Below are 26,487 nucleotides of genomic sequence, written 5' to 3'. Positions count from 1 at the left end.
CCTGCATGGAGATCACTGCAAACTGGCTGACAAGGTTCACTCTGCAGAACATGCTATAACCGAACTCCAACCTAGGTCCAGAGAGATGGAGAAATCGCTGCAGGTGCTGGTGAATAAAGTTCACCTCCAGGAATGTCCAGTGGAAGATACAGAGGGTCGCTCCAGGAGAAACAATGCAAGCGCGGTTGGACTTCCGGAGGGCATTGAAGGGCATGATGCGTTCGCATATGTGGAGCGCTGGTTGCGCTACCTGCTCCCCCCGACAGCGCTCTCACAATTCATCTCAACCATCGAATTTGGACACACAAGCTCCCCCAGGCTCTAAACCTAGAACACTACTGCTCCGTCTGCTTCATTATGGTGACAAGGACTCTGTTCTATGAGAAAAGCAGAAGCTTCAGGAATTTACTGCCAAAAATACTGGCGTCATTTTTTTAGTGCGGACTACGCTGTGACAGTACAGAGAAACTCCTTACTAGTTGTAAACGCCGCCTACATGACCTAAACTTTCGTTATTCACTCCTGTTCCCTTTATGTCTGCGGGTGGTCGCTGAGGGGACAAGACATTTCTTCGACGCCCCTGAGGCTGCTGGGACTGGCTGGAATCAACTAGGCCAGCGAAGTAAATCCATGCGAGAGACAAAACGGTTGCACGACCTGGTTGCGAATGACCGGGCACCGCACTAACCACGCCCCATCATCTACAGATGTCCCAGACCTGGAGCAGGTTATAGGGGGGAGACGCCGGGCTCTACAAATAGCAGGAATCAAACAAATGGAGGGAGGAAGAGGCAGAGGTTCATTCAGCTTCCAAGAGGTACTGGTTATCTATCAGAAAGTCTCAATACCAGACTTCCAGGACTTTTTGTATCGGAAACCCTCAACCACACGCTCACAGACTGCGGTGTATGTAATCTCCTATTAGTGTGCTTCGGTGGATAGTGTTATCATCTGGTCTTGTCACCTGACTGTCCCGTTCTACAAGTGACATCAAAATCTCCACCAGGAGGAAGACTGTCAGGATGTTGACAGTGCTGAGTGTATTCAAATTATCTCCGAACATTCGACTGGAGAGATGCATGCAGAAGCACTGCGCAAGACAGTTTAAAGCCAACCTTAAACATCTGTCCTACATTTCTCCACACCATGATGCAAATGAAATGCATATTTAAGTTACAGGCCTAAAGACGGGACCTATAATCATGTTTCGTCTGGAGCAAACTGTGCTCACTGATGAAGACAGGTGAGTGCTACCACTCACTAATAACACACTATCCCGAAAGCCCAGAAGTATAAGGCCTCCCTTTAGATTTCTTTGGTCCCGACGAAGGTCATAGACCTGTAGGGGCTGTTCCAGGCCGAAACATTTTGACCCTATCTCTAGGTGTTGTGGACAAGTGACTCATCCACTAGCAAGCACTTTATTTTTAGACTTATACCCATCCCACTCTTTTTCCCCCCAATAAAGATTCACCAACAGGATAGGAGATCATTTTGATCCACTTACCACGGTCAACATCCAGATAGTTTCTCTCCTGGTGGAGGTTTTGAGGTCACTTGAACGGGTGGTTGAGGGTCTCCGAAACAAAAAGTTCTGAGACTATAGCATTGCGACTACAAATAGCTGCCACGATTTGGGAGTCCACACAAAGCTTGGAACTCAATGATGATTCAACCAAATCCATTAGCGATGATGGCTCTTCAGCTACCTGACCTTCCAGGATAGACTCAGTTGTCCCCCCTGATGTGATGCTGCAGACGGCTGATGATATTATCTGAAAAACACTCGGTGTGATTCACTGTGGCCAGTCAATTGGACTGGCAACAATCATGTTGGTTTATCTCTGTTTTCACTAATCATTCTTCCTTTGCAGCTGGTGTGACACAGAAATGATTTGGCATTTCCATGGGATATATTGCTGCTGATCTGAAGTAAACTCTTGCCTTACTGCGCCATTCTGATTGTTTGTAGACTACTTATTTAGGCTGATGCACGCCCATCCTTCATGTGCACGGTGCCCCATCTTTGGTTGCCGCAGTGACATTCCCACCGTGGTTCCTTTTCCTTGTTGTATTGCTGTTGCCGACGTCCATAGCCTGGCTGTTTGGGCGGGCACATGTTGTCACTCTGCTCTGCTAGTATTCATGGTTCATTTTTCTCTGAATTCTGCTTAGTTCTATGTTGTATCCATCCGAGGCTTGCCCCTTTCACTCATGCCCACATTCAACTAATGTCGCTCACAATCTGAGTTACTGATGGGTATGTGGTGGCTGACCATTGTACTCTCCTCCAACACACCCATGACATGACCCAAACTAATGTTATCTGGAATGTGTGGAGAATGCAAACCCCCTTTCGCCGCTACTTTGTCTACTCATACCTTAAGCGCTGCTCCACCCACATATCACTGCTGCAGGAGTCGCATTTAACGCATACAGAAGCCACTACGTTCCAGAGACGTTGGCCAGGTCAAGTGTTTACTGGTGTTTCCTCCTATGGCAGAGGCGTATTGATATGAGTCAAACCAGGGACTCTCTTTGTGACGGAAAATGTTGTTGTAGACAAGGAAAGCCACTATGTGTTTGTGACTGGCTGTCTCGACACTCAGCCTACGCCCCGAACTCGGATCAAGCCCTTCCTTAGTGTCCATTTGGCTGATTTTGCAGCAGCCACCCGCAAGGTAGAGTGCGGGGTCCCCCAAGGCTCATCACTTTCCCCTCTTTTGTTTAACCTTTATATTTTCCCTCTCATTTTTATGTTACAGCAACTGGAGGTCACCGTATTTAATTATGCGGATGATCTCCAGTTAATCTTCAATCTATCCCATTCATCTGCATCCGCTTTGAATGTTCAAACCACCATGACCCTTATCCAAGATTGGATGAACTGCAGCCACCTCAAACTCAATCCGGACAAGACTGAACTGGTCTTGACCGGAGGTGGCTGCAGTCCCTGGTCTCCCTCCTTTTGGCCCCCTTCCCTTGGTGTCCCTCCACTCCCGGTTCCTAAAGTGAAGACCCTGGGTATCTTTCTTAACCCCCAGCTCTCGGTTCTCCCTCAAGTTAACTCTGTGGTCTCCTCATCCTTCTTCTCCCTTAGAGTGATTAGGAAGGTCTCCCGCTTCTTTTCCCCCCCTGCCTTAAAAATCATCATGATGGCCATGGTGTTATCTCGGATAGACTATGGCAACATAGTCTATAACGGAGCCCCTGCATATATGATCCACCGTCTGCAACTGGTGCAGAACCAGGCGGCCCGTCTGATCCATGGCCTTCCCAGATATCATCGGGTCACCCCACTACTCAAGACCCTGCATTGGCTCCCGATAAGAGAGCGCGCCCTGTTTAAGCTCGGCTGTCTTACTTATCAAGCCAGAGCGGGCACTGCTCCTAAATTCATCTGCTCTCTTATCAAACCTTATTGCCCAGGCAGAGAACTCCGCTCGGCTCACTTGGCCCTTCTTACCATCCCTCGCTTTAAAAAGCAGAGGTCGGGCGGAGTGAGATTCGCTGTCCTGGCCCCAACGTTTTGGAACTCCCTCCCAATCGCTCTACGCACCTCCCTTTCGTATTCCCTGTTCCGTAAAAATCTTAAAACTTTCCTGTTCACTCAAGCCTTCCCCTAAATCCGTTGCCGCTGCCATCCACTGATCTTTCACTAGCGCCATGAAACCGTTGGGTAAGCGTGCGCTGTACAAATGTTTTTAAATTCAAAATTCAAATTCAAATTCAAATTCAAATTCAAATTAGACTGTCTGAAACATTATCCAGCTGGAATGGGCTCCCATGGTTCATAGGGGGAGACTTCAACTGCGTTCGCAACACTGATTCCCCCCCCCCCCCACTGCCACGCACACCCACGACTTTAAACACCAAAACATTGCACAACTGGCTCTAAGTTAGGCTGCAGGTTCACATTTGGCTCCTATGCAATGCAAACACATATATGTAGTCCTTTTTCTCTTCACTTGCATGTTCGAATAGACAGGCTGATTGGCACAACCAATCTACTCCCTTCTGTTCTACACATTGATTATTTAGGTCGAACCCACTCCAACCACAATCACCAATAAATACAACTTCTATGGAACGCAGACCCGCCCCTATCATTCCAACTTTGCAGACAGATGCGTTAGAGGATCTCCGCCCCTCCCCCCCCCCCCTTTGCGCCTCTCTCGGCACGACCATTGTAGACTACTTTGGACATAACAACAATACGGCCTCCACCAGACTCAGAGTGGGATGTGTTTAAGGCAACAATCTGAGGACACTGCCTAGGGACTGTAGGTAAGTGCCCCTTTTTGACATGGTTGCCCCCACGTTTTACTGTACATGATGCGATTTCAACTGAAAGTGCACTGGGTTCCTGCTAACCAGGTCCCCAATGCCAGAGTGCTTTCCAAAAACTGTGCAATTGTTCCCCCAATTGCCAAAACCTTTAGCACCCTTTGTAGGTCCCTAGTAAATGGTGCCCTGGCATCCAGGGTCCGAGGTACTAAATATGGTCCCTAAGAGCTGCATCACAAATTGTGCCACCCCCTAAGAGACCCCTTACCAAGCACAAGCATGACTGTCATTGCAGGCTGTGTATCTTGGTGCAGACAAAAGTAAAAACACGACATGTCACACATCCCTGTGTGCCATGTCTACTACCACTGCATATGTTATTAGTAAGTCACCCCTACAGCATGCCTGAAAGCCCTAAGGCAGGATGCTTAATATTATATGTGAAAGGGTACATCTGCATGAAGAGATATGCCGGGAAGTAATCTTAAACCATGTACTGGACACTGGTGAAAACGAGTTCCCCAGCTACCTGATGGCTTGATTGAAAATAGGGATGTTTGGTACTAAACAGCTCCTCTTGATAAACCTACACGGATGTGTTGGATTTAACATGCACTCTTGGAGGTGGGCCCTGAAAACCTACCAGTCTCTGGTGTGCTTGCTGAATGGATTATGCCAGGCTGCCACAAGAGACAAGTGTCTGACCTCCTAGGGTGAGAGTATTTTGCTCTTAAGAGGTCAGAAACCTAAGCCTGTCAGGGAAGACGGTGTAACAGCCCCCTCCCACAGGATGACCAGTTGATTAGCCTCCTTGGGCTGGCAAGCTTCAAAGGATTCGCCGCCTTTGCGATGCAAATCTGGCTCCTCTCACAGGAGCGGAAGCCACCACCCACCCTATCCAGAGCCCACTTGGCACCTGGACAGGTAGGAAATTAGCTAGTCAGGTAGGCATGCCACCCGCAGGCTAGTACCACCCCTAAGTTGTACTAACTGTAAGGTTTACACTCATTTTTAGAGGTAGCCATCCTTGTGACGGCAAAGCCAGGAATTCTGGGACAGGATTATGCCCACTTCCGACAGGAAGTGGTCAGATAGAGGTAGCATAGTGACCCCCAAGGGTCAGTAGCCCATTGGCTACTCCGCTACATTCCCCGACCATCTTTAAATTCAGTATTTAGGGAAATCGCTAGCCCCAGAGAAGCAGTTGCTGATGACCTAAGAACAGAGAAGACACTAAATAGCTGAATAAGCAGAAGAAAACTGAAGACAGCACATGACTTTGCCGCCCTTCCAGTGTCTGCAGCCCTCGTTGAAAACCCCACCATAGTTGACTTGTCCTGCAGCTGTGGACTCCAGAAACCTGGGAGGGCTGCCTGCCTTTGAAAAAGACACAAAACCTCCCATGAACAGTGGCCCTGTTCTGAAGAAACATCAGAAGAAAAGACTCTGAAGCCTCAAGAAATGCTAAAACCAGAAACCTGAAGCAACCACTGCCCCCGTTTCCTCCAGCCGGAGTTGAAGTGGGCCACCGGAATCGACAAGGTCCTCCAGCCCTCGAAAGCTTCGTCCATCATGGTTTCACCCCTCCTGGACTCCCTGACGACACCTGCAGCATCTGCACACAGCCCCCACTCGACTGCAACTGCTCCGGTAAGAGAAACCAGACGCCCAAAGTCACCTCTGCACCTGGCGACCATGGGCCTAGGAGAAGAGGACCAAAGATACCCCCCGTAACCGAGCATCGCACAGCCTGAGCACACTTGCTGGTTCAGCCCGACTGGCTTCCTTGCCAGAGCCTGCAGATTTTTTTTTAATAGAAACCGATCCCCATTGAAATGCACTTGGCTCCTGACACTGAATTTCCATCTTGCATACGGCTGCCCTCGCGCTGCAGGTGGTGTACTGTTGGTGCTGCCTTGGACCTTGCCACTCCTTACCTTAACTCCTGGAGATTGGTCCTGTTAGTCGGTTTATTGTACCTGTTTGCAGAACTTGTTCTTCCTTCCATGAGATAACATTACAGAACTCAGAAATTGCACAGTGTCCACTTTTTAAAGTGAAAAGAATTAATACCTGAAAACGTACTCACCCGAATGATTTTTCTCTGATGCTTAACCATATATAAAGATACTTCCTATTTTTATAAACTGGTGTGGATCCTCTTCTTGAGTCATGTCATTTAGTAATTAGTGTGTGTATTTGCAAATGTCTTAAACTCCTCTGTGTTAAACCTAAGACTAGGCGACTACACTACCCCCTAATAGAGCACTTTGAGATTACAAAGTAAGCCCTGTCCACGAGTAAGGGAACCCCTGGACTATTTACACAGTATATCAGATTATTGATGTATCACATAAAGAAACAGCTTCCTACAGAGGCACAATACAAAATGCACAGACAACTCAACGGTGACATATCTTGCATTGAACGTACAATTCTCGATTACGTGACCTAGGAGGTGCATTGCCCAGCTGTTCCCCCCTAATCAACTGGCAGATGCGCGACGCAACCGTACTGCATTATTGGAGAAATTCCTCTGTCTTAATTCCGCTGCCCATTCAGCCCGCAATCATGCCATGGCCGAATGCTCTAGATGGTTATTAGCATGGATTATACACCAAGCGCAGCTGAGGCATCCCAATACGACTTTGCGTTCCACTACCAATTGTATTGCTTTACACCCAAACGAGAAATACATGATGAGCCGACATGCCCCTATACCCATCAGTGTCCGATGCAGACCCTAATGACCTTGATTCCTTCTTCTCTACAATATCATTACCCTGCATCACATTGGACCAAAATATGGAGCTGGGCGACACCATCACACGGTTTGAAAACCCGGAAGCAATTAGAGCCCTGGGACCGACGGTATGCCTGCTGAATTCTATAAAGAATATTGTATTGTAATTGTATTGTAATTGCATTTATATAGTGCTTACTACCCCATACGAGGCGTCAAAGCACTTTTTCGGCGAGTAGCACGCTACTCCGGTACCCATAGAGGATTAGTGTTGAATTAGTATAGTGAAACATGCAAGTACATTTTAAGTGGTGGATAGGTTAGTCAGTTATTTGGATTTGGAATGCTAGCAGAAGGATAGAGGAGGAAAAAAGGTTTGTATTTATATAGCGCTTGTTACCCCTGATGGGGTGTTGAAGCATGCTACTCCGGAAGCCCATAAAGGATTAGTGGTGAATTAATATTGTGAAATATGAAAGACATTTCAGTGGTGGATATTAGTCAGTTATTTGGAGTGAGAAGGATAGCGGAGGGATAAAAGGCGAAGAAAGGTTTGCATTCATACAGCACTTGTTATCCCTGATGGGTGTTGAATCGCTTTTCTGGCGAGTAGCACGTCACTCCAGAACCCATAAAGGATTAGTGTTGAAAATGAGTGTAGTGAAATATTAAGTAAATTGAGTAGTGGATATGTTATTCAGTTATTTGGGTAGAGATCCCACCATGCTAGGCCTGTACAGACCTTTGGCATTGCTTAACATGGACTACAATGTCCTGGCCAAACTTTTTGCAGACCAACTAGCTCCTCTTGTTATGGCACTGGTCCTCCTGGACCAGAATGGGTTTGTTCCAGCCCATAATACTTCCGTATAGCCCTCCTGAAAAAGATGGTCATGTCCTGCCTTCTGTATTACTTTGCTCACCTACCTCTTTATGTCCCAACTCCATTTGTTTGTTCTTTTGAAAGGCATGTGAGGGACTTTATTTGTAACAAATCACGATGCAGGGTTGAGCTTGTGAAACTTTACCTGCCCCAGACCAAGGGGGGCTTGCTGTACCAAATCTAGAACAGTACTAACTTGCCTTCCAACTTCAATGGGTGGCCAGGTGGATAGCTGGTCTTCATCTAGCCAACACCTTCATGACAGTCAATACTTGGACCTTACCTACTACCCTCCAAATGTTCCATCCATTCACCTGAGCAAAAACACCCAATTCTTTGCTACTGGGAGTGGCATACCGCTGCTTCCACAGGGGTCTCTACCAAACACAGTTATCTGTTCCTTAAGCACCAGCACTGGCTGTACTCTGTACACATAGGGGCTGCAACCTCACTTCATCAGCGGAACTTACCCCTTGGCATGACGTTGGTCTACACACCTTATGAGATCTGTACCGGGATGGTGCCCTCATCCCATTTGAGACCCTGATGGAGAATGAGGGTTTGCCCCCTGGCCAGTTCCCATTATATAACTCACTGCTTCTGTCATTAGGGAACAAATGGGTTGACATGACACTGGAGTATCCAACCCACTTCACTATCCAGTACCTGCATGTGATGGGGACAGGCCGCCAATTAACCAGCTGATTCGCAACGTCACTACAGACCCACACTACACCGCAGCTTACAGCCCGACGACGTCGTTGGCGACTTAGCGCGCCCCCCCCCCCCCCGTACAGATAAGGAATGAGCCACCTTATTGGAAGGTCTAGCACATATTCCACACAACGCCCGATTTTGCCTTATCCAATTTTACATCATACACAGTGCCTATCTCACCCAGCCAAAATAATCCGCTACTTCTACAATATATACACTGCTTGCCGTTGTGGTCATCCTGTTGATGCAAACCTGCTCCACATGCTATGGACCTGCCCATCCCTCCAACACTCCTGGCGAGGTGTCACATCACAACTGACTACCTGCACAGAGCGTACAGGGCTACACACACACACACACACAGGAAATATGCCTCCTGGGTTTCTGCTATAGGGTTGCGCAGTGTTACCTCTTGCTTTCTTGACCTGGAATTGCTGACAGCTAAACACAACATTACTCGACGGTGGAAATCACCTGGGCCCTAAACACTAGCAGCACGTACCCCATCACTCGTTACGTGGGCACAGACGGAAAGCGGTGCATTACACAGGAAAGATAGCCTAGGGCTGCGCAAATATCCTATAGCCACTAATTGGGATACCATACCAACCATGTTTCAGGCTAACACACAGCAAGACACTGCTACTAGAGTAGAACCACTGGAAGGAAACTGAGTGGCAATTGGTAGTGTTGTCAATTAATCGAATTACGTTCGTGGGAATCTCACCCTTTCCACTGTACACGTTATTCTAGGTTCCTGACCATGTAGATGGAATGTTTAAGTCATGTGTCCTCCTGATTGAACATGTAGGGTGTGGAGCATGGGGAAAGACTACAATCAGGAAAGGGGGAGTTGGTGGTTCAGCTCCTTTACTTGTAAATTATTCAAAAAAATGTAACTGTTTGCCTACTCCTTGATAAATATGTGGCTAGACCCTCAATAGTCGGCGTTCAACTCGACAAAACATTTATAAGCTGATGTGTGGATTCTTGCTCTACCTATTATCTACTCATGTTAAAAATAATCTGTATTCCTAAACGACGCTCTGCAACTAGCGCATTATGCTGCATCTGTAACTATGATTTATCTTGTTGTTTGACCGCTTTGTTAACACTTTGAAAAAAACTAATACACAGATTCAAACCCCAAAAAACAGAAAAGAAAAAAAATTGAAGGGAGCACAGAAGGCTACTCCCTGCCAGCCCAAAGCCTCTGCTTTCTCCTGAATTCCACACTCCTATTTGCCAGGAGCTCAGAGTTAAGGGAAGCAGAACTGTCCCTGGCATTCCAATTTGGACCCGGTAATTCTCATTATTTAGGCCACACTGTATCCAATACGTACTTGAGGCCTAGGTATCTAAGATTTTTGTCTTACCATTGTGATGTGATGAGAACGCTTGCAGTAAGGTACTGTTCCCAGACTCTTCCAGATTGGAACTCATGGTGTAGTTGCCAGAATCCAGGGCCCTGATCGCAGCAGAGAGGAACCTCTCCAGCTTCACTTCCACCTCCTGAAGTTCCATGGAGACCCTTGCCTTTTCAGCTTCCAGAGCCTCAAAGCGCTCCTCTGTTGTTCCGAGAGACGCACCGAGGCGGTCTTGCTCCTCTTCTGCACGCAGCAGGGACTGCTGCAAGTGACGCTCTCTAGCGTGGGACTCCTCTAGTTCATGGGAGAGCTCCCGTTCCCGAGCAGTAAACTTGGATACCTTTCGCAGCAGCTGTTCTTTCAGGCATGATACCTGGAAGAAAAAAGGGCAAGCATGGGGTATATCCAAGAGTCAAGTGGTCACTAACCAAGGATTTGTGGCCACAATTTGTATGATAAGGTAAAATAAGGCAAACAGATGAATCGGTAACATGCTCATATTCACAGAGTAACACACATTAAATAACTTGGTAACAAGGTTTCCTGCAGATGTATTATATGCCTGCATATTCCTCACCTGATGAATCTGACCAATGTGCTAGACTGGACCCAGAAGAAGTTAAAATAGCTCTGCTGCACCAGGAGGTGACACCATTGCTCTAGCTCACTACTGGTATCTCCCCATATGATACATCTTCGAGGCAAGAACGAGATTGACGAAGGCCGCAGCAATGTAGTAAATACAGAATACTGTTGAGATCCAGGCAGCACATGGGACAGTGAGGGATCTGCAGGTAGACAAAGTATCCACCCGAAGCATCACAACCAAAGGTAAATAAATATTCTTTTGATACATACTTCTACCTGCAGATTCAACCCTTCATGAACCAATTAAGCAATAAACTCAAGGAGGGTGTTCTGAGGACTCACAGGAAAGACCTGTGCCACCTGAACCCACAAAGCAGCCCTGCAAGCCCAGGGTGGAAACAATGATGTTAAAAAAGAAACAGAAAGAACCTTGTGCAGAAATCCAATGTCTGCTCATGCTGGCAGCAAGTAGGAGGATAAAAAATAAAAGAATCGGTCTTGTTCCAGCTAGGGACCACATGACACAAACACTAAAAAAAGGGCAGTTGAAAAGTAGCCATTCGATTGCTATTCCATCAAACCATACCATACAGTTGGTTTAATAACAGTTTTATTAAATACGACGAGATAGGTCAACAATCAAAGGGCTCAACATAAGCAAGCAATACACGCAAAGTGAACCACCTCAAGACATCACTCATCTGACACCCCACCAGCCTTAGCGCTGCCACCTTCCACCTGTCAGTGGGGTCTCACCAAAACGGGGAAAAACACAGAAAAGCAGGCACCATCATAGGGTCCTTGTCATTATACACCATTCTGGGAACAAAATGTCTATTTGCCAGAATTTGGTTTGGGGATACCTTTCGTAATCAGTCAGACTGACTGGCTGTCTCCACACCACCAAATTCCCACACTCAAAATGAAGGCCCTCATAGGATATGGAAAACATCCTACATTACCACAACCCTTTCCAGGGCAATAAAACCAGTGGGGAGGAGCCAACTATACAAATAAGTTACTTACCTTTGGCAACACCTTTTCTGGTGGACACGCTTATCCAACTACAGATTTCTCACATGAAATTTCCCCAGGTGCCAGACTGGTTCAGGAAAATTCAAAAGCAATGATCTTGGATGCTGGTAGGTGGCGCCATGTGACTCCACATCAACGCTGTTCCACTCCGAAAGTATTGAAAGGAGCCGCATATAAGCGCAACCCATGCACGCTGATACCAGTGTCTCTCATGAACTATTCTGAGCCCTAAGACGGGGACTCCATCCGCAGACAAAATGAACCACTGTGCAGATTCCTAGAGAGGGGTCTTTTTCGACAGAAGAGCCAATACGACAGAATCGGGAGGTGGCAGGGCATCTGACTATGAAAGTACAGGCTTGGCTTAAATCCTATAGTTTTCGGGCCCATATCTGCACCCTTTTGAGGGTATATAAAAAGAGTTTACTGAGGGCTAAGAGGCTTTCAGAGAGAGCACTGCTGTCTTTGAATCTGTGTCAGAAGGCACAGAAATAAAGAAACTGACATCAGCATGCAGAGGTGGCGCATATATGGGAGCTCTGATGTCATATATGAAGTAAGAGGACCCAACTCCGAGCTGCCTGAAGTCATCTGTCGACGCTCAACGATGGAACAGCAATGCCATGGCATGACCAAAATCTTCCAAAGCCTAAAATTTGAACCATGGCTGTGATCTCTGCTCCTGGAATGTGAACGGTCTAAGTGCAAAACTTGAAGACCTTGATTTTATGGAATTCATCAATTAATATGATCTACTTCTCCTCCAAGAAACATGGCAGACAAATTTCACATCAATAGTAGGATTCAAGGAACATCTAAAACCAGCTAAGAGAGCCTCCAAACATGGAAGAGCAAAAGGAAGACTCTTCACCTTTGTTCCGACCAACATCCCATGACACGTTGCCGTCATAGATCTTGACTCAACCTGGATGTTATGCATTAAAATAGTGGTGTCGTCCTCCTACAGCTTGTTAATATTGAACATTTATATCCATCCCGCATCTAAACAAAAGATGTCAAGAGTTGAGAAATTATGTGCCACACTAGCTACTCTCAAACTTGCTCACCTGCATGCTAATATCATATTGTCGGGAGACTTCAATACAAACCTAGTACATGGAAGGGAAAAAAGCATAATAGGCCGCCCACAAAACATCAAAGGACGTGATTCACATGGTAATAGATGCGTGGCACTTTTGGAAGAACTCTCAATGTGCGTGCTGAACACACGAGGTCTGATCAACAATACTCCAGCCTGTACAAGAGTCACACAAAAAACAGGCTCACTCATCGATCACACCTTTACGGATTACGATATTCAACCATACATCTTGAATATTCAAATACAAGACAGACCAGAAAGTGATCACTTATCACAAACTTTCAAACTACTCATAAATACGCCATGACCAATAACAAATAAGGTGATGCCTTCACAATCTCAATGTTTTAACTTTAAGCGCCTCACCTGGAAAAAGGAAACTATTGATGATATAATGGGTATATGCACCACTCTCTTGGAGAGGTTCGAACATGAATCATTGTGTATAGAGAGGCCTTGGAATTCTTCGCTCTCAAACTAGACAAAGAATTCCCAAGACAGGACAATGTGAACAAAGTAGGAGGCTTATCTGAGGCAGCATGGTTCACAAACAGCCTAAGGAAGCAAAAAAAACAACTGAATACATATTTAAGACATCTAAGAACCTGTAGTCAAGAATCTACCCAAGAGACCTTCTCCTTAATAGCAAAAACTAGAAAGGACTTCGAAATGAACATCAAGGTGGCCAAGCGCCATCACAGAGAACTCATGTGGGTGAAACTCCTCCATGCCAGCAAGACAAGAGACTCCAGACTCTTTTAGGGGTATAATTAACCAGCTGTCAAATGACCAGAACCGACACTTCAACTCCGATATAATGCAGGACACCTGGAGAGCCCATATCGATAAAATGTATAATGTAACCTCCACCCCAGGTCCCACAATCCATGGGATGCAACCTCAGAATGGGGACCTCCAAGCAGGAACAGCCACGGATCCACCTAAGCCACGCTCACGGGTACTTGTCGGCCAGTTCTCGCAAGATCAGTCCCACAAGACCATAAAAAAATCTAAGATCTGAGGGAGCACCGGGATCCAACGGTCTGCCAAACGCCCTATTTCGGCAGAACCCATCGTTTTGGAGCGGTATTCTCACCCGGCTTTTTACACATGGTCAAGCAATTGGCTCAATTGCAGACTCATGGCGAGGAAGCATTATAAACCCCATTTACAAATCAGGACCTCGCTCAGACGCTTCCAACTACAGCATGATAGCACTAATCGATGTCGAGGCTAAGATATATGCATCAAATTTGTTGCTAGGCCTAGAGGATTGTGTTGATTGAACAAACTTGATGCCAAACACACAAACGAGATTTCGGGCAGGAATGGGCACACTTAAAAACATCTCCACTGTAACTCTTCTAGCCAATCAAGCTTATGCAAAATCCTGCACCTTGTATGCATGCTTTATCGACCTCAAAGCAGCATTCGACAACGTTCCGAGGGCAAAATTATGGGCCAAGATGCAAAGTTGGGGGGCACCCACAAAACTACTGGGAGGCCATAATCAACTTGTACTCTCACACGTGGGTCCAAATTAAGAAAGGTGATGGGCGCACAGTAACCAAAAAGATTCAAACATCCAATGGACTAAAACAGGGGTGCGTTCTGGCTCCCTGTGTATTTAGCATCTATACTGCAGACCTTGAGAAGTACCTCCAACTCACACAAACTAACAAAACTGGGCAAAACATCGATACCTAGTCTCCAATATGCGAATGACATAGCCCTCTTAGCCCAAACACTTATAGGCCAACAGGGATCAACATCTCAACTAGGTGCCTACATTACTTCCGCCCAACTTTCAATCAATCATCAAAAAACAAAGGTGCTATGCTTTTCAAAACATCATAAAAACAGGAAAAAAGGCACATTTACCTGGAAGCTAGATGCGAAACCAATATCCCCGGTAGACTCGTATAAATACATGGGGTTTCATCTTGACCATAATCTCAATTTTAAGTCACAACTGGATCAAGGAAAAACAAAAGCGAAACAAGTACTCTTCGCTTTTAAAACTGTTTAGAAGAACCTAACAGGTTGCTCAACAGGACACCTCCTTAAAGTAATCGCTGCTAAATTCCTCCCCTCGATATCCTACGGGTCAGAAATCCTGAACACAAAAGATGCCACTGTCCTAAACCTAGCACAATCCAGTCTTTTCAAGAGACTGTTTTCAATTTTCCAACATATCTCTCAGGCTCAAATTCACTGGAATACAGACTCAAAAGTCAGATACCTGCTAGTCAAGGGGCAATGGCCAAATATTACTGGCGGATGAGGGAAGTTGAAGACAACACTCTGGCCAACCTCTGTTGGGAAGAGATAGAAAAACAAGCCAGACTACAGATCAATTTTTACCATCCTAAAAGAATCCCTCCTGGCCTTACAGCTCGAGGAGGCATGGCACACAATCACCACATACTCCGGATTGAAAACTGCAGCGTATAATGCAATTAAACGTGTGTCGTTGCTAAAGGACAAAACTACCTTTTTCCAGGAAAAGTCACGCATTGGGGAGTGATACAATCGTATCAGTCGCTGAAGCCCCAAGCGTAATTATCCGAACACTTTTCACAGCACAAAAAGCACTACCTGACGCTGCTGCGGCTGGGCTCTTTCCCTACGAAAGACTTAACTCCGAAATGGAAATGTAGCTTGCCGACCAAAGAATGCTGCCTCTGCGGACAAAGAGAAAAGTCACTGCTACACCTTCTATGCATTTGCCCCTCACTACTAGAAATCAGAAAAACACTGCTCTGTGAGTTACTGAGGAGGGCACAAACAAGGACATGTAGAGGGGCAGTCATACAATGTCTCGGAGGCTTGTCAATTCAACTATCTTATAGAGCTATAACTTTCTGGAAAACGGTGGCAAAGGAACTGGACGAAAAAAATATAAATGAACTAATTGGAGCAGTCCAGAACTGAACGGCCTGCCTAATTTTCAAATAGCACCGCTATCTCTTATTTTATTGTTTGTAAATTTTTATACTAATATTTTATTGTACAATCTGATAATTTTTAAATCTAACTATCGACGACTGTTCAAGTACTGGATTGTGTCATGTACGTATTTCTTGTACTGTCAAGAATTCCTAACCTAATTTACAATGTACTATGGTGGCTTGTACATCCTTTTATGATTTTTAATAAAATCAAATAAAAGTATTATGACTGACACTGGCATAGGCAAAAAGGCTGAAAGAGCAGACAGGTAACCAACTATGTCCATAGCAAGGCCTTGCTCGCCCAAAAACAAAGCTAACAACACATGCAACAGTTTTGCCTACAACAGATTTAACTGCCAGGTATCGCATCAGGTCACAAACTTCTCAGTGCCCTGAATATGCAGATTTCATGAAGCACCTCAGGAGGGAAATGAAAAGCATGGAGGTGCAGCTTGCGCAGGCTCGGGTGCAAAAGCCTGCCGTGCAGTTGCAGCAGTATATCCTCCTGCAGGGGAAGCCTGATTGGAGGGCAAATGCTCAGGCCCAGAAGTTTCGAATACCACAATCTCCTGGTTCAATCTGGTGCCACTAGGATGACATGGACTTAGTCATTCCTGATCTTCTTCAGAACTCGGGGCAGTTGAGGTAGCGGGGGAGGCATGCAGGAGCCATGTGCTTTACTCTATACGGAATGTGCCTCAGAGAGAGAACTTTCTTAGAACTCTGGTGCGCACAAGTGCAGACATTGCGCATGCTTGGAGGCAAACAGATCTATCCAGGGTTCTCCCCTCTGTTGAAAGATACCCGGTGCCATCTCTGGGTGAGATTACAATATGTGATCTGCTAGGCATCCAGACTAAGTTAGTCCACCCTGGCATTTAAAGATCCTACCAGTTAGTGTACCACCAGGGAAATCCACTGGTTTTCCGGCCAGCACCAGCGATGAAGAGTCACTTGGCACACGACTCATAACCCCACCCTGTCCTCTTGTTGCAGTACCACGTGGCAGTGCTGTTGTCAGTGAGAACCTGCACTAACTTCCCTTTGATGGTAGGTAGGAAAACGTTTAATGCAAAGGAAATCTCCTTTAAGCCCAGCAAGTTGATATGAAAGTGAGTCTCCGCTGGAGACTAGGGGCCTCCGATGTTCACCTCTCTGAGATGACCTCTCCAACCCAGTACCGATGAATATGTTGCCACCGTCAACTCTGAGTGAGGAGGTCTGCTTCAATTGCAGTCGAGAAACCCCCACTTTTGCAGTCTCCTCCAACACATATATAGACCCACTGAGTATTCAAATTCCACTGCAGACCTCATATGTGCCATTTCATGCATGGTCAGCAAGCAGGTTGCAGAAGCTAGTAGGGTAAGAAGCCTCTGAGGCATCCTCATGGAGACCCAGGACAGAGACTGAAACATCAGGATCATAGTCCCAATGTCTAGGACACATTTTTCTGGAGTAAAATTTCAAATGCGCACAGTATACAGGATGGCTCAGATGAAAGGGAGTCTTTGCGAAAGAGTCATTTGTGACTTCAGCAGGTTGATCGAGAACTCTAATGATATCAAGTGGTTCTCCATCGTCTGGAGGTAGTTAGTGACTGACTGTTGGGAGCCCGCATTCAACAGCCGGTCTTTAGAGTAGGGGAAGATTGGCAACCCTGATCTCTGCAGATCCTGCCATCTGAGGAGCACTGGGGAGGCGTAAAGTGAGCACAGGAAACTGAATGTTCTTGTTGCCTACTATGAACCTCAGGTAGCATCTGTATGCCTGCAGGATGGAGATATAAAAATATGCATCCTGCAGTTCCAAAGCCTTCATCTGATCTCAGAATTCCAACGTAGGTAGAAGCTGGAGCAGGGTGAGCATCCTGAATTTCTCTTTGCTCTGGAAGGCATTCAAAGGGTGAAGATCTAGGATAGCATGGAGGCCTCTGACCTTCTTCAGCACAAGTAAGTAGTGGGAATAACATCCAGTTCCCACATCCAAGACCGGTACACGCTCTATGGTCTTTTTTTTTTTTTTTTTTTTTTAGAAAAGAGTGTGCAATTTCTGACATTACACAGACAGATGGTCCCCAGACAGGCGATCTGCTGAAGGTGGCAGGTATGGTGGGGTAAAAAGGAATGGCAGGGTGTAACCCTGTTGGACAATCTGGAGGACCCATTTGCCAAATGTGATGTTGTGACACTCTTGCAAGAAGTGGCTGATCCTGCCTCCCACTGGAAGGCTGCAGGTCGCTAAGGGTGCACTAAAGTGTTTTTTTGGTTGTAGATGGAGTGGCAGGAGCCTTGGAGAAACGCAGCCAGTGATGGATGGGCCACAATGTGCTGGACTGCCAAGTTATCTGCCAGACTCACAGCCTCTACCTCGAGAGAGCATGAAGCCTGTTGTGAGGGCAGTGGCACTGGGGATATGCCAGGAGCCTGGCATTATCTCTGAAAAGGAGAACATTGTTGTTGGCATTTGTTCTGCTCGATTTTCCCGGCCCTCTTTTGAGGAAAGGTGATTGAAGGTGACTTCAGTCTCTTATCATTCCAGTGTAAGGGCTAGAGTAGTGAATAGAGCCTATTTACAAGGCACTTTGCTATAATTCTGTATTCTCCTCCTTAGATTAGGGCTCATACACATAGGCTAGGGGATAGATTCATTAGTATTAGGGATAATCCGTCCTTTAGTGAGGGTATTATTATACTTTCCATGGAGTTATGCTGAATTCGGGCCTGGTAGGCCTCAAACGGGAGAGACTCCATCTTTCCTTCTGCTCCGGCAGCTTGGGATGCTTCTAGGTCAAGTGTAATGTTTTAGTTATGAGGTGTTGTTCGCTTGGAGAGAACCGGTTCAGGCCGGCCCTTGTCGAAGGATTGTATTTTTCTTCATACCGAAGACACAACATCAGGCCGGCCGGCTGGGAACGTGTCCTTGGTACGGGGAGGTACAAGAATTTGATGGGCGGCAGGGTACTGGCCGGAATTTTCCATGAGGAGACACGCTTCTATATTAGTGAAAACCCGAGACAGTTAGTGAGTTAGTCCGTAGGCGGCATCTAGCCGTTAGCAACAAAGCTATTACTTATTTCAGGGAAGACAAGCGCCATTCCAAAGGCGGAGAAGAATTGAGAAACAGATATTCTCTTAGTAGAACAGCCAGGGAAGAGAGAGTAGCCGATGAGAGGAAGGTTCCAGTGACTTGGAGAAAGGTGAAGGGAACAGCGCATAGCGGTGCAGACGTGTACCCGTGATTGCGGAGGTGTGACTTCAAGACGAGCCAAGCCACAGACGAGAAGGGAACCTAGATGACTGCTGAGCGCAGACTTCATATTAATAAGGTGATGTCGACCCTTTCTTACTAGAGTGCACAGCCTAATCTTTCACTTTTCTTTGCAGGTTATGTGTTGTAGTGTGGTGTTATATGATTGTTTATTGTAATGAGAAATAAAGTACCCCAGTTCTTTGTGAACCGACATGTGCTTCGTATTCTTGTATGAGAGGGTAACCTATTCTTCTAGTCAGATGCAACTATGTGAACAGATGCTAACCCTGATCAGGTAAGTGGTAACTGAATAAGGGAGAGAGGAGCCCCTTGAATTAGAGAATGAGTTGTACATTATCCAAATTGGCAACCGTTGTGTGATCGGTAATACTATAGTTCTATACCCCTGATGAATAGTGAGATTGATCCCTTTATGTAATGGTAATCATAGGATAAGCTGCTGCCGTCTGGGTAGGTTGTCTGGGTTCGTATGGGACCGCGAGATCGCCGATATTGCTGCCGCCATCTGGGTAGGTTGTCTGGGTTCGTATGGGACCGCGAGATCGCCGCTGATGCTGCCGTCTGGGTAGGTTGTCTGGGTTCGTCTGGGACCGCGAGATCGCCGATATTGCTGCCGCTATCTGGGTAGGTTGTCTGGGTTCGTATGGGACCGCGAGATCGCCGCTGATGCTGCCGTCTGGGTAGGTTGTCTGGGTTCGTCTGGGACCACGAGATCGCCGTTGCTGCTGCCGTCTGGGTAGGTTGTCTGGGTTCGTATGGGACCGCGAGGCCGCCGATTGCTGATATTATAAGAGGTCTGGGTATGTATCTTAGGAATTCCCTGTCCTTAGGTGGTAGATATATGTTGTTACCTATTGTAAATAGGCCCTAGGGAGGGGGAGGTGGTAACGTTCTGGCTGAGTTGGTGATGCTCTGATGAGCTGGTCCTATCTAATCAGAAAAACCAGGCAGAACATTTGGCGTCACGAACCGTTTACGAAACCTGTGTGCTTTGTGGTTGTTTTTTTTTTTTTATTTTGTTCTCGGCGCGTACGTGGTTTCGTTTGTATATTTTTGTATATAATTGTGTGTATAGTTTTTTTCTTCAAGATGTTTTTGAGAAAGTCGAAATCTGTTTTTAAGTTGCCTGTTGATATTCCCGGCTGGGATTCAACGCCTTATGAGGCCTTGGCCCACAAGTGGGCTGATTCTACTGGTTTGAGTGAAAATTGGAACTCTTGTCTGGAGCTGGCAGAGCCGGCTGATGTGATTTCCTGTTTGCAGAAGGCGCCAGTGGCGAAGGGTGAAGAACTTCCTATTTTAGGGCGCAGAGGTTGGATTGTTTTGTCTGCGTACAGGCTTGTACATGAGAGGTTGTCGAAATTGCAGAAGGAGCATGTGGAAATGGAACGGAAGTTTGTTGAAATTCAAAATGCTCATACTTTGTTGCGGTGTCAAAATAAATTGCTTGCCGACAAACTTGAAACGTATCAAACTATCGCTGAAAGGGCGGCTGTTCGGATTGCACGATATAAATACAAGAATCGTCGTGGTCGCGTTTCTAAACGGAAAGTGCGTCTGGTAGTGGCGAAAGCCGGACTGGATTGGAATCCTGATGAATGGGATGGTAATATCTGGAACTCGAGTGATTCTCGTTCCTCGGATGAGGAGTCTAACAATCGCGAGTCTTCTTGCTCCGGACTGGCTTTTAAATCTGCTTCTTGTGCTACAGATGTTGAGTCCTGCGACTACGATCGCTCTTTGCATTGTGTTGATACTTCTCATACGGATTGTTCCCCTAAGTTTACTGATCGGGCTCCTTTTGATGCTTTTCCTGCGGTCTCTGTGCATCCTGTTTTTCGTAGGAAGCTGCAGCAGGCTCCCGGTAATCCGAACGGTATTCCTTTGGACTCTTTGGAGGATTTTACTCAACAGGAAATTAGTGATATTTTACAGCGATTTCGACAGCGAGCAGGTGAGACCTTGCTTACGTGGATGGTGCGCCTTTATGAACTGGGCGCTGCTGGCATTATGTTGGATGCTGGCGATTCTTTGAAGTTTTGTTCTTTGAGTTCAGATTCTACTGTTCAAGATCATTTTCGTAATTATAATGGTGCTGGTCAAATCAGTTTGCTTCAGTTGGCGACTGAGGGTTGTAATCAAAAGTACCCTACTGAATCTGATTGGCCTGTGAATGACAAGCCGTGGTATACATTGCGCGATGCTGCACAATGTCTCAAAGAGGAGGTGATGAAAACTGCAATTTTTCTGAGTACTGCTGACAGATTGCTTGATGGTTTGCTGACGTCTTCTGTGCGGAATCGTATTATTCGTTCTTCCCCGGTTGCTTATAAGCAGGTCATGATGACTTTATTGATCAATCAGACTGGTAACGCGTTGTCTATGGTACTGGAATCTGTACGCCAGCTCGGTGAGCTGGGTGATTGGTTTAAACCTGAACGACAGTCCCGGCCTGACACTCGTAGTCCTGGAGACAATAAGCTTACTAGACGTGACATGTTTCTTGCACTCTTGGCTGACGGTGTGAGGAAGGAGGATATTGATGGTGAAACTACTCCTCGTTTGTGGGACTTGTTTCGCAAACGCGGTTTGGACCGGAAGGAGGGTGCACGGCGTGTGCGGACGAATGAGTGCGATCGTGATTATTCTGATGACAGCGGTGATGACAACCGGCGTGTGCGTTCTGATCGTCGTGATGATCGACGTTATGTACGTGATGCGTCCCCTCGTCGTGGAAGAGAGATAGAGCGAGAGGGGGAAAGAGAAAGGGGGAGAGATGATTATGTTAACAGCAGACGAAGAGATGAAAGGGATCAGTCCCCTGAGTTGAGGAGGAGGGAGGATCGACACAGATTTTCCGATCGAAATTCGCAGTACAATACAGAGGACAGGAATCCATTTCGTAATAGAGATGGATATGAACATGACATATTGATACCTGAGAAACGTGAGAACATTTATCCTGATTTGTCCTGGTTGACAGAACGCAGTAAAAATGACTAGGAAGTAGGTCAAGCTCCCGTACATAGATGGGCTCACCGAGATAATAGACCCTATGTTGATATTGAAATTTTTTGGAGACATCGTAATATCCAAAGGGCCCGAGCATTGGTAGATACAGGAGCGGAGGCCACTCTTATTCATGGAAAATCAAAGAAATTTAAAGGCCAATTTTTTACAATTACTGGTTTAGGTGGAAAGGAAACTCCCGCAGTACAAACTACACTTGAAATGAGAATAGGTAGAATTCCTAGAAAAGAATACTCGGTATTAGTCGTGCCACTCTTAGAGTACATAATTGGAATTGACATTTTGAAAGGAATGACTTTGCATTTGGATGATGGATGTTATCAATTTGGAACTAAACATTATATATCATCCAGACCTGTACGGGTTGGTCGTTTAAGAATGGCCCCCATAAAGATTCCCCAGGCGACAAAAGTGGTTTGTCAGAAGCAGTATCGTATCCCAGGTGGTCATGAAGAGATTAGTACCACTATTCAGGATTTGGTGGATGCAGGAGTTATAACTCCGGTTACTTCTGCTTGGAATAATCCCGTTTGGCCCGTGCGTAAGAGTGATAATTCTTGGCGCATGACTGTTGATTATCGAGAACTGAATAGGTATACACCCCCTTTGACTGTTGCAGTACCGGATATCATTACTTTAATTGAAAGGATCCAAAAGCATCCAGGTACATGGTATGCGTCCATTGATATTGCTAATGCTTTCTTTTCGATCCCGATTGCCCCTGAGTGTCAGGAACAATTCAGTTTTACATGGAACGGACGTCAAATGACGTTTAGAAGTCTTCCCCAAGGCTATGTGCATAGTCCTACGATATGTCACCAGCTGGTGGCCGAGCACTTAGCTGAGGTACCTGTACATCCGCAAATTATGTCATTACATTGATGATATTTTGATTCAAGGTGAAACACGAGATGAAGTTCAGACCCAATTAGATAAAATCCTGGAGTGTCTGCGCGAGAAAGGTTGGGAAATCAACCCGGATAAATTACAAGGTCCATCCCAGACTGTAAAATTTTTGGGTATTAATTGGCATGAAGGACACAGAGAAGTGATCCCACAGGTAAAACAGAAAATTCTTGATTTTGCAGTTCCGAGAAATAGGAAAGAAGCCCAAAGCTTCATTGGCTTGTTTGGCTTTTGGCGCCAAAACATTCCCCATTTGAGTCAAATATTGGCCCCTTTGTATCGAGTCACTCGTAAAAAGAATGCGTTTGAATGGGGTAAACCACAGCAAGATGCGTTTAGTTTGGCAAAAGAAGCGATTCAGTATGCCTTGGATTTATGGCCTGTGTGCGAGGGTGATGTGGATTTGAATGTGTCTGTACAAGGCCTTTATGCAAATTGGAGTTTGTGGCAAAAACAAGGAACAAGTAAAGTACCGTTAGGTTTTTGGACCAAAAAGTTACCTGATGCTGGTGAGCGTTATACACCTTTTGAGAAACAGTTGCTTGCATGTTACTGGGCTCTGGTGGATACCGAGCAATTAACTTTGGGACATGGTGTGGTCCTGCGACCTGAAATTCCTATCATGCAGTGGGTTTTGAGTTCGCCGAAAACTCACCGAATTGGACACGCTCAGGAGGCGAGTGTGATTAAGTGGAAATGGTACATACAAGACAGGGCACGTGTGGGACCAAAGGGAGTTGCATCCTTGCATGAGCAGGTGGCGCGGGCGCAATCGGTTGAGACGGAGAGTGAATGTTCCGTACCTATAGTACAGGAATCCCCTGTTAAGTGGGGTAAACCATTTGATGATTTGTCCGCGGAGGATAGAAACCATGTTTGGTTTACGGATGGTTCGGCAAGGTTCATAGGTACAAAACGACATTGGAAGGCAGTGTCCTATAATCCGATCACACAAAAGTTGCTGAGTACAACTGGTGAGGGAAAGAGCAGCCAATTCGCTGAGCTTTATGCGGTTTATCAAGTTCTGAAACAAGAGTTACCTGGCACCTGTCATATTTTTACTGATTCCTGGTCTACTGCCAATGGATTGGCAGTTTGGTTACCGACTTGGCATTCCCGTAATTGGGAATTGCATTCAAAAGAACTGTGGGGAAAAGAATTACGGCAAGAGATTTGGGAAATGCTACCGCAAAGTACTGTTACAATCTTTCATGTGGATGCTCATACCCCGATAGACTCCCTTGACAAATTCTTTCATAATATTGCAGATGAAAAATCTAAAATTGCTGAGGCACTGGTGGACATGCAGGATTCTGATATGGAAGGATTGGCGAAATGGGCCCACCAGAAAGCAGGACATTACGGAGAGAAAGTCACTAGCAGGTGGGCTGCTGATCGAGGAATTTATATTCCTTTAGATTTAATCAAAGACATTATTTTGCATTGTCCCATTTGTCAGCATGCTAGACGGCGGAAAGTGCCTCAAATTGTTAAAGGTCATTTACATCGTGGGAAATTGCCCGCTCAAATTTGGCAAATTGATTATATTGGTCCACTCCCTATGAGTAAAAATTGTCAATACATTTGCACCATTGTTGATACATATAGTGGCCTGTTAGTGGCCTTTCCTTGTAAACAAGCCACCCAAGTGAATACCATTAAAACATTGGAATTGATTATGCTTTATTATGGTGTCCCATTCCAAATTCAATCTGATAATGCATCCCATTTTCGTGGAAGATTGGTGCAGGAATTTTGTGTGGAAAATAATATTGAATGGGTGTTTCACATACCATATTATCCGCAGGCCTCGGGCCTGATTGAAAGATTGAACGGTTTGCTGAAAAATCAATTGCGAAAATTGACTGATGACAAGTATAAAAATTGGAGGGATTATTTGTTCCAGGCACTGTTAATTTTGAATAATCGTCCCTTTCTAAATGCTGAATCTCCATTGATGCGTTTGTTTCCTCCGAATGTTGATGCAAAGCCCAATTCTATTGGTGACACTGTGATGTACTGGGAAATTACCCCCGGAGCACTGGCTCCATGCAGAGCAACCCCGGGGTCGGCAGGTCTAGACCTGCATGCCATGAATGATACTATTATAAAAAGTAAAGATCGAGTCATCATTGAAACCGGTGTTGGTGTCTGTATACCCACTGGAAATTTTGGATTAATCGCCCCTAGATCGGGGCTGGCTGTGAAAGGTGTTCAAGTACTCGGAGGAGTCATTGACAGTGACTATCAGGGAGAGATTAAGGTGCTCCTGCTGAATAGCAGTGAGGTTGATTTACCGATACATAAAACTGACCGAATTGCTCAATTGTTGATAATGCCTGTTTTCAGTGGTGAGATCACAAAAGGCACTGCCCCAACGTTGCTAACTGTACGAGGACAAAAAGGATTTGGTTCCACGGATAATCCTGGAGCTAGAGTTTGGGTGCAATCGCCTAAGAATCCCCCTGAACAAGCTGAGATTATTGCAACCGGTCATGATAATACTGTTCTAGTCATGAGACCAGGGAAAGATAGCTGGGAAGCTGTCCCGGCTGACAAATGTTACCTACGAGAATGAATAATGCCTGTATTTGATTTTCTTTCAGATCATTCTCTGGACTGTTGCTGCAGGATGTGTCGGCGTTGGACTCCTTTTGGACTGCTACGACGAGAGAGGAGGGAACCCATCGACCCGGGCTGATCTGAGAACCCGAGTACCGCGTTCCTTTGCCGCGTGGGATTCGTCATCGAACTTTTGGACTACTTTAGCCAAGCGAGTGACTAATGCCCCTCATTTTTGTTTAACACCGATGCGTTCGGTGACTGACATTCTAGCGACTTGTTTAGTTGCTGTCCCTGCTTCATTAGAGACTTTGGCCCATATTTTTAATATATCGAATGCCCGTCCTAATGTCCTTTTGGGAGATTTTGCTACACATGAATACTGCCCCTTATGTACTGTGTTGTCCGATTCGACACCCCCGATCCAGTCCCAGATAATCACTTATAATATCACGCAGGGTGATTTATGTGTTTTCCTTACTTGCGATCCCAATGTTATTACTGAATGTGTGTGTTTAAAATTGAAAGGTACTACTTCATTCACAGCTCATGAAAGAACTTTGTGCTTCCGAAGATCCCGAAATCATGTATTTCTGTTCAAAATAATATGACTTGTAAGAGTTTAGTGGTTGCCCCCAGTCATTATCGTACAATGTTGCTACCATCTGGGTGGCTCTTCTCTTGTGGTAATACATCCTGGCCATATATTCCCGCGAACATTTCCGGAGGCCCTTGTGCCATTACCAGACTGAGTTTGTTGATGTTCTCATCGCATCCTAATGCCAATTCTCGTGTGATCCGAGATACTGTAATGTTACAGGAGGACTGTGATTCGTCTATGCATTTATATTCCAAATCTGAATACCTTAGTTTAGCTATCTCAATTGTTGGTGTTCCTGCCTTGGCGGTCTACAATGCCAAGTCTATTGGGAAAATGGCCTGCTGGATGGTAAAATCCATTAATCATACTTCTACAATCCTGTCTGACATACTATTAGACGCCCAGGGTGAACGTAGAGCTATCTTGCAGAACCGGGCGG

The 26,487-nt window shown here is 45.8% G+C and overlaps 1 protein-coding gene across 1 annotated transcript in view; it reads right to left on the bottom strand.

The window, feature by feature from the left end:
- LOC144768081 (uncharacterized) overlaps nucleotides 1-26,487 on the bottom strand; it is a 224,814-nt gene that overhangs the window by 99,166 nt on the left and 99,161 nt on the right. The window contains exon 25 of the mRNA XM_078651467.1: nucleotides 10,007-10,370. Coding sequence (XP_078507593.1) covers nucleotides 10,007-10,370 — 364 coding nt within the window. The remainder of the gene's footprint in view (nucleotides 1-10,006; nucleotides 10,371-26,487) is intronic.

Source organism: Lissotriton helveticus, chromosome 7 (assembly GCF_964261635.1).
Source record: "Lissotriton helveticus chromosome 7, aLisHel1.1, whole genome shotgun sequence".
NCBI lineage: Eukaryota > Metazoa > Chordata > Amphibia > Caudata > Salamandridae > Lissotriton > Lissotriton helveticus.
This window is presented reverse-complemented; position numbering and strand designations above follow the sequence as displayed.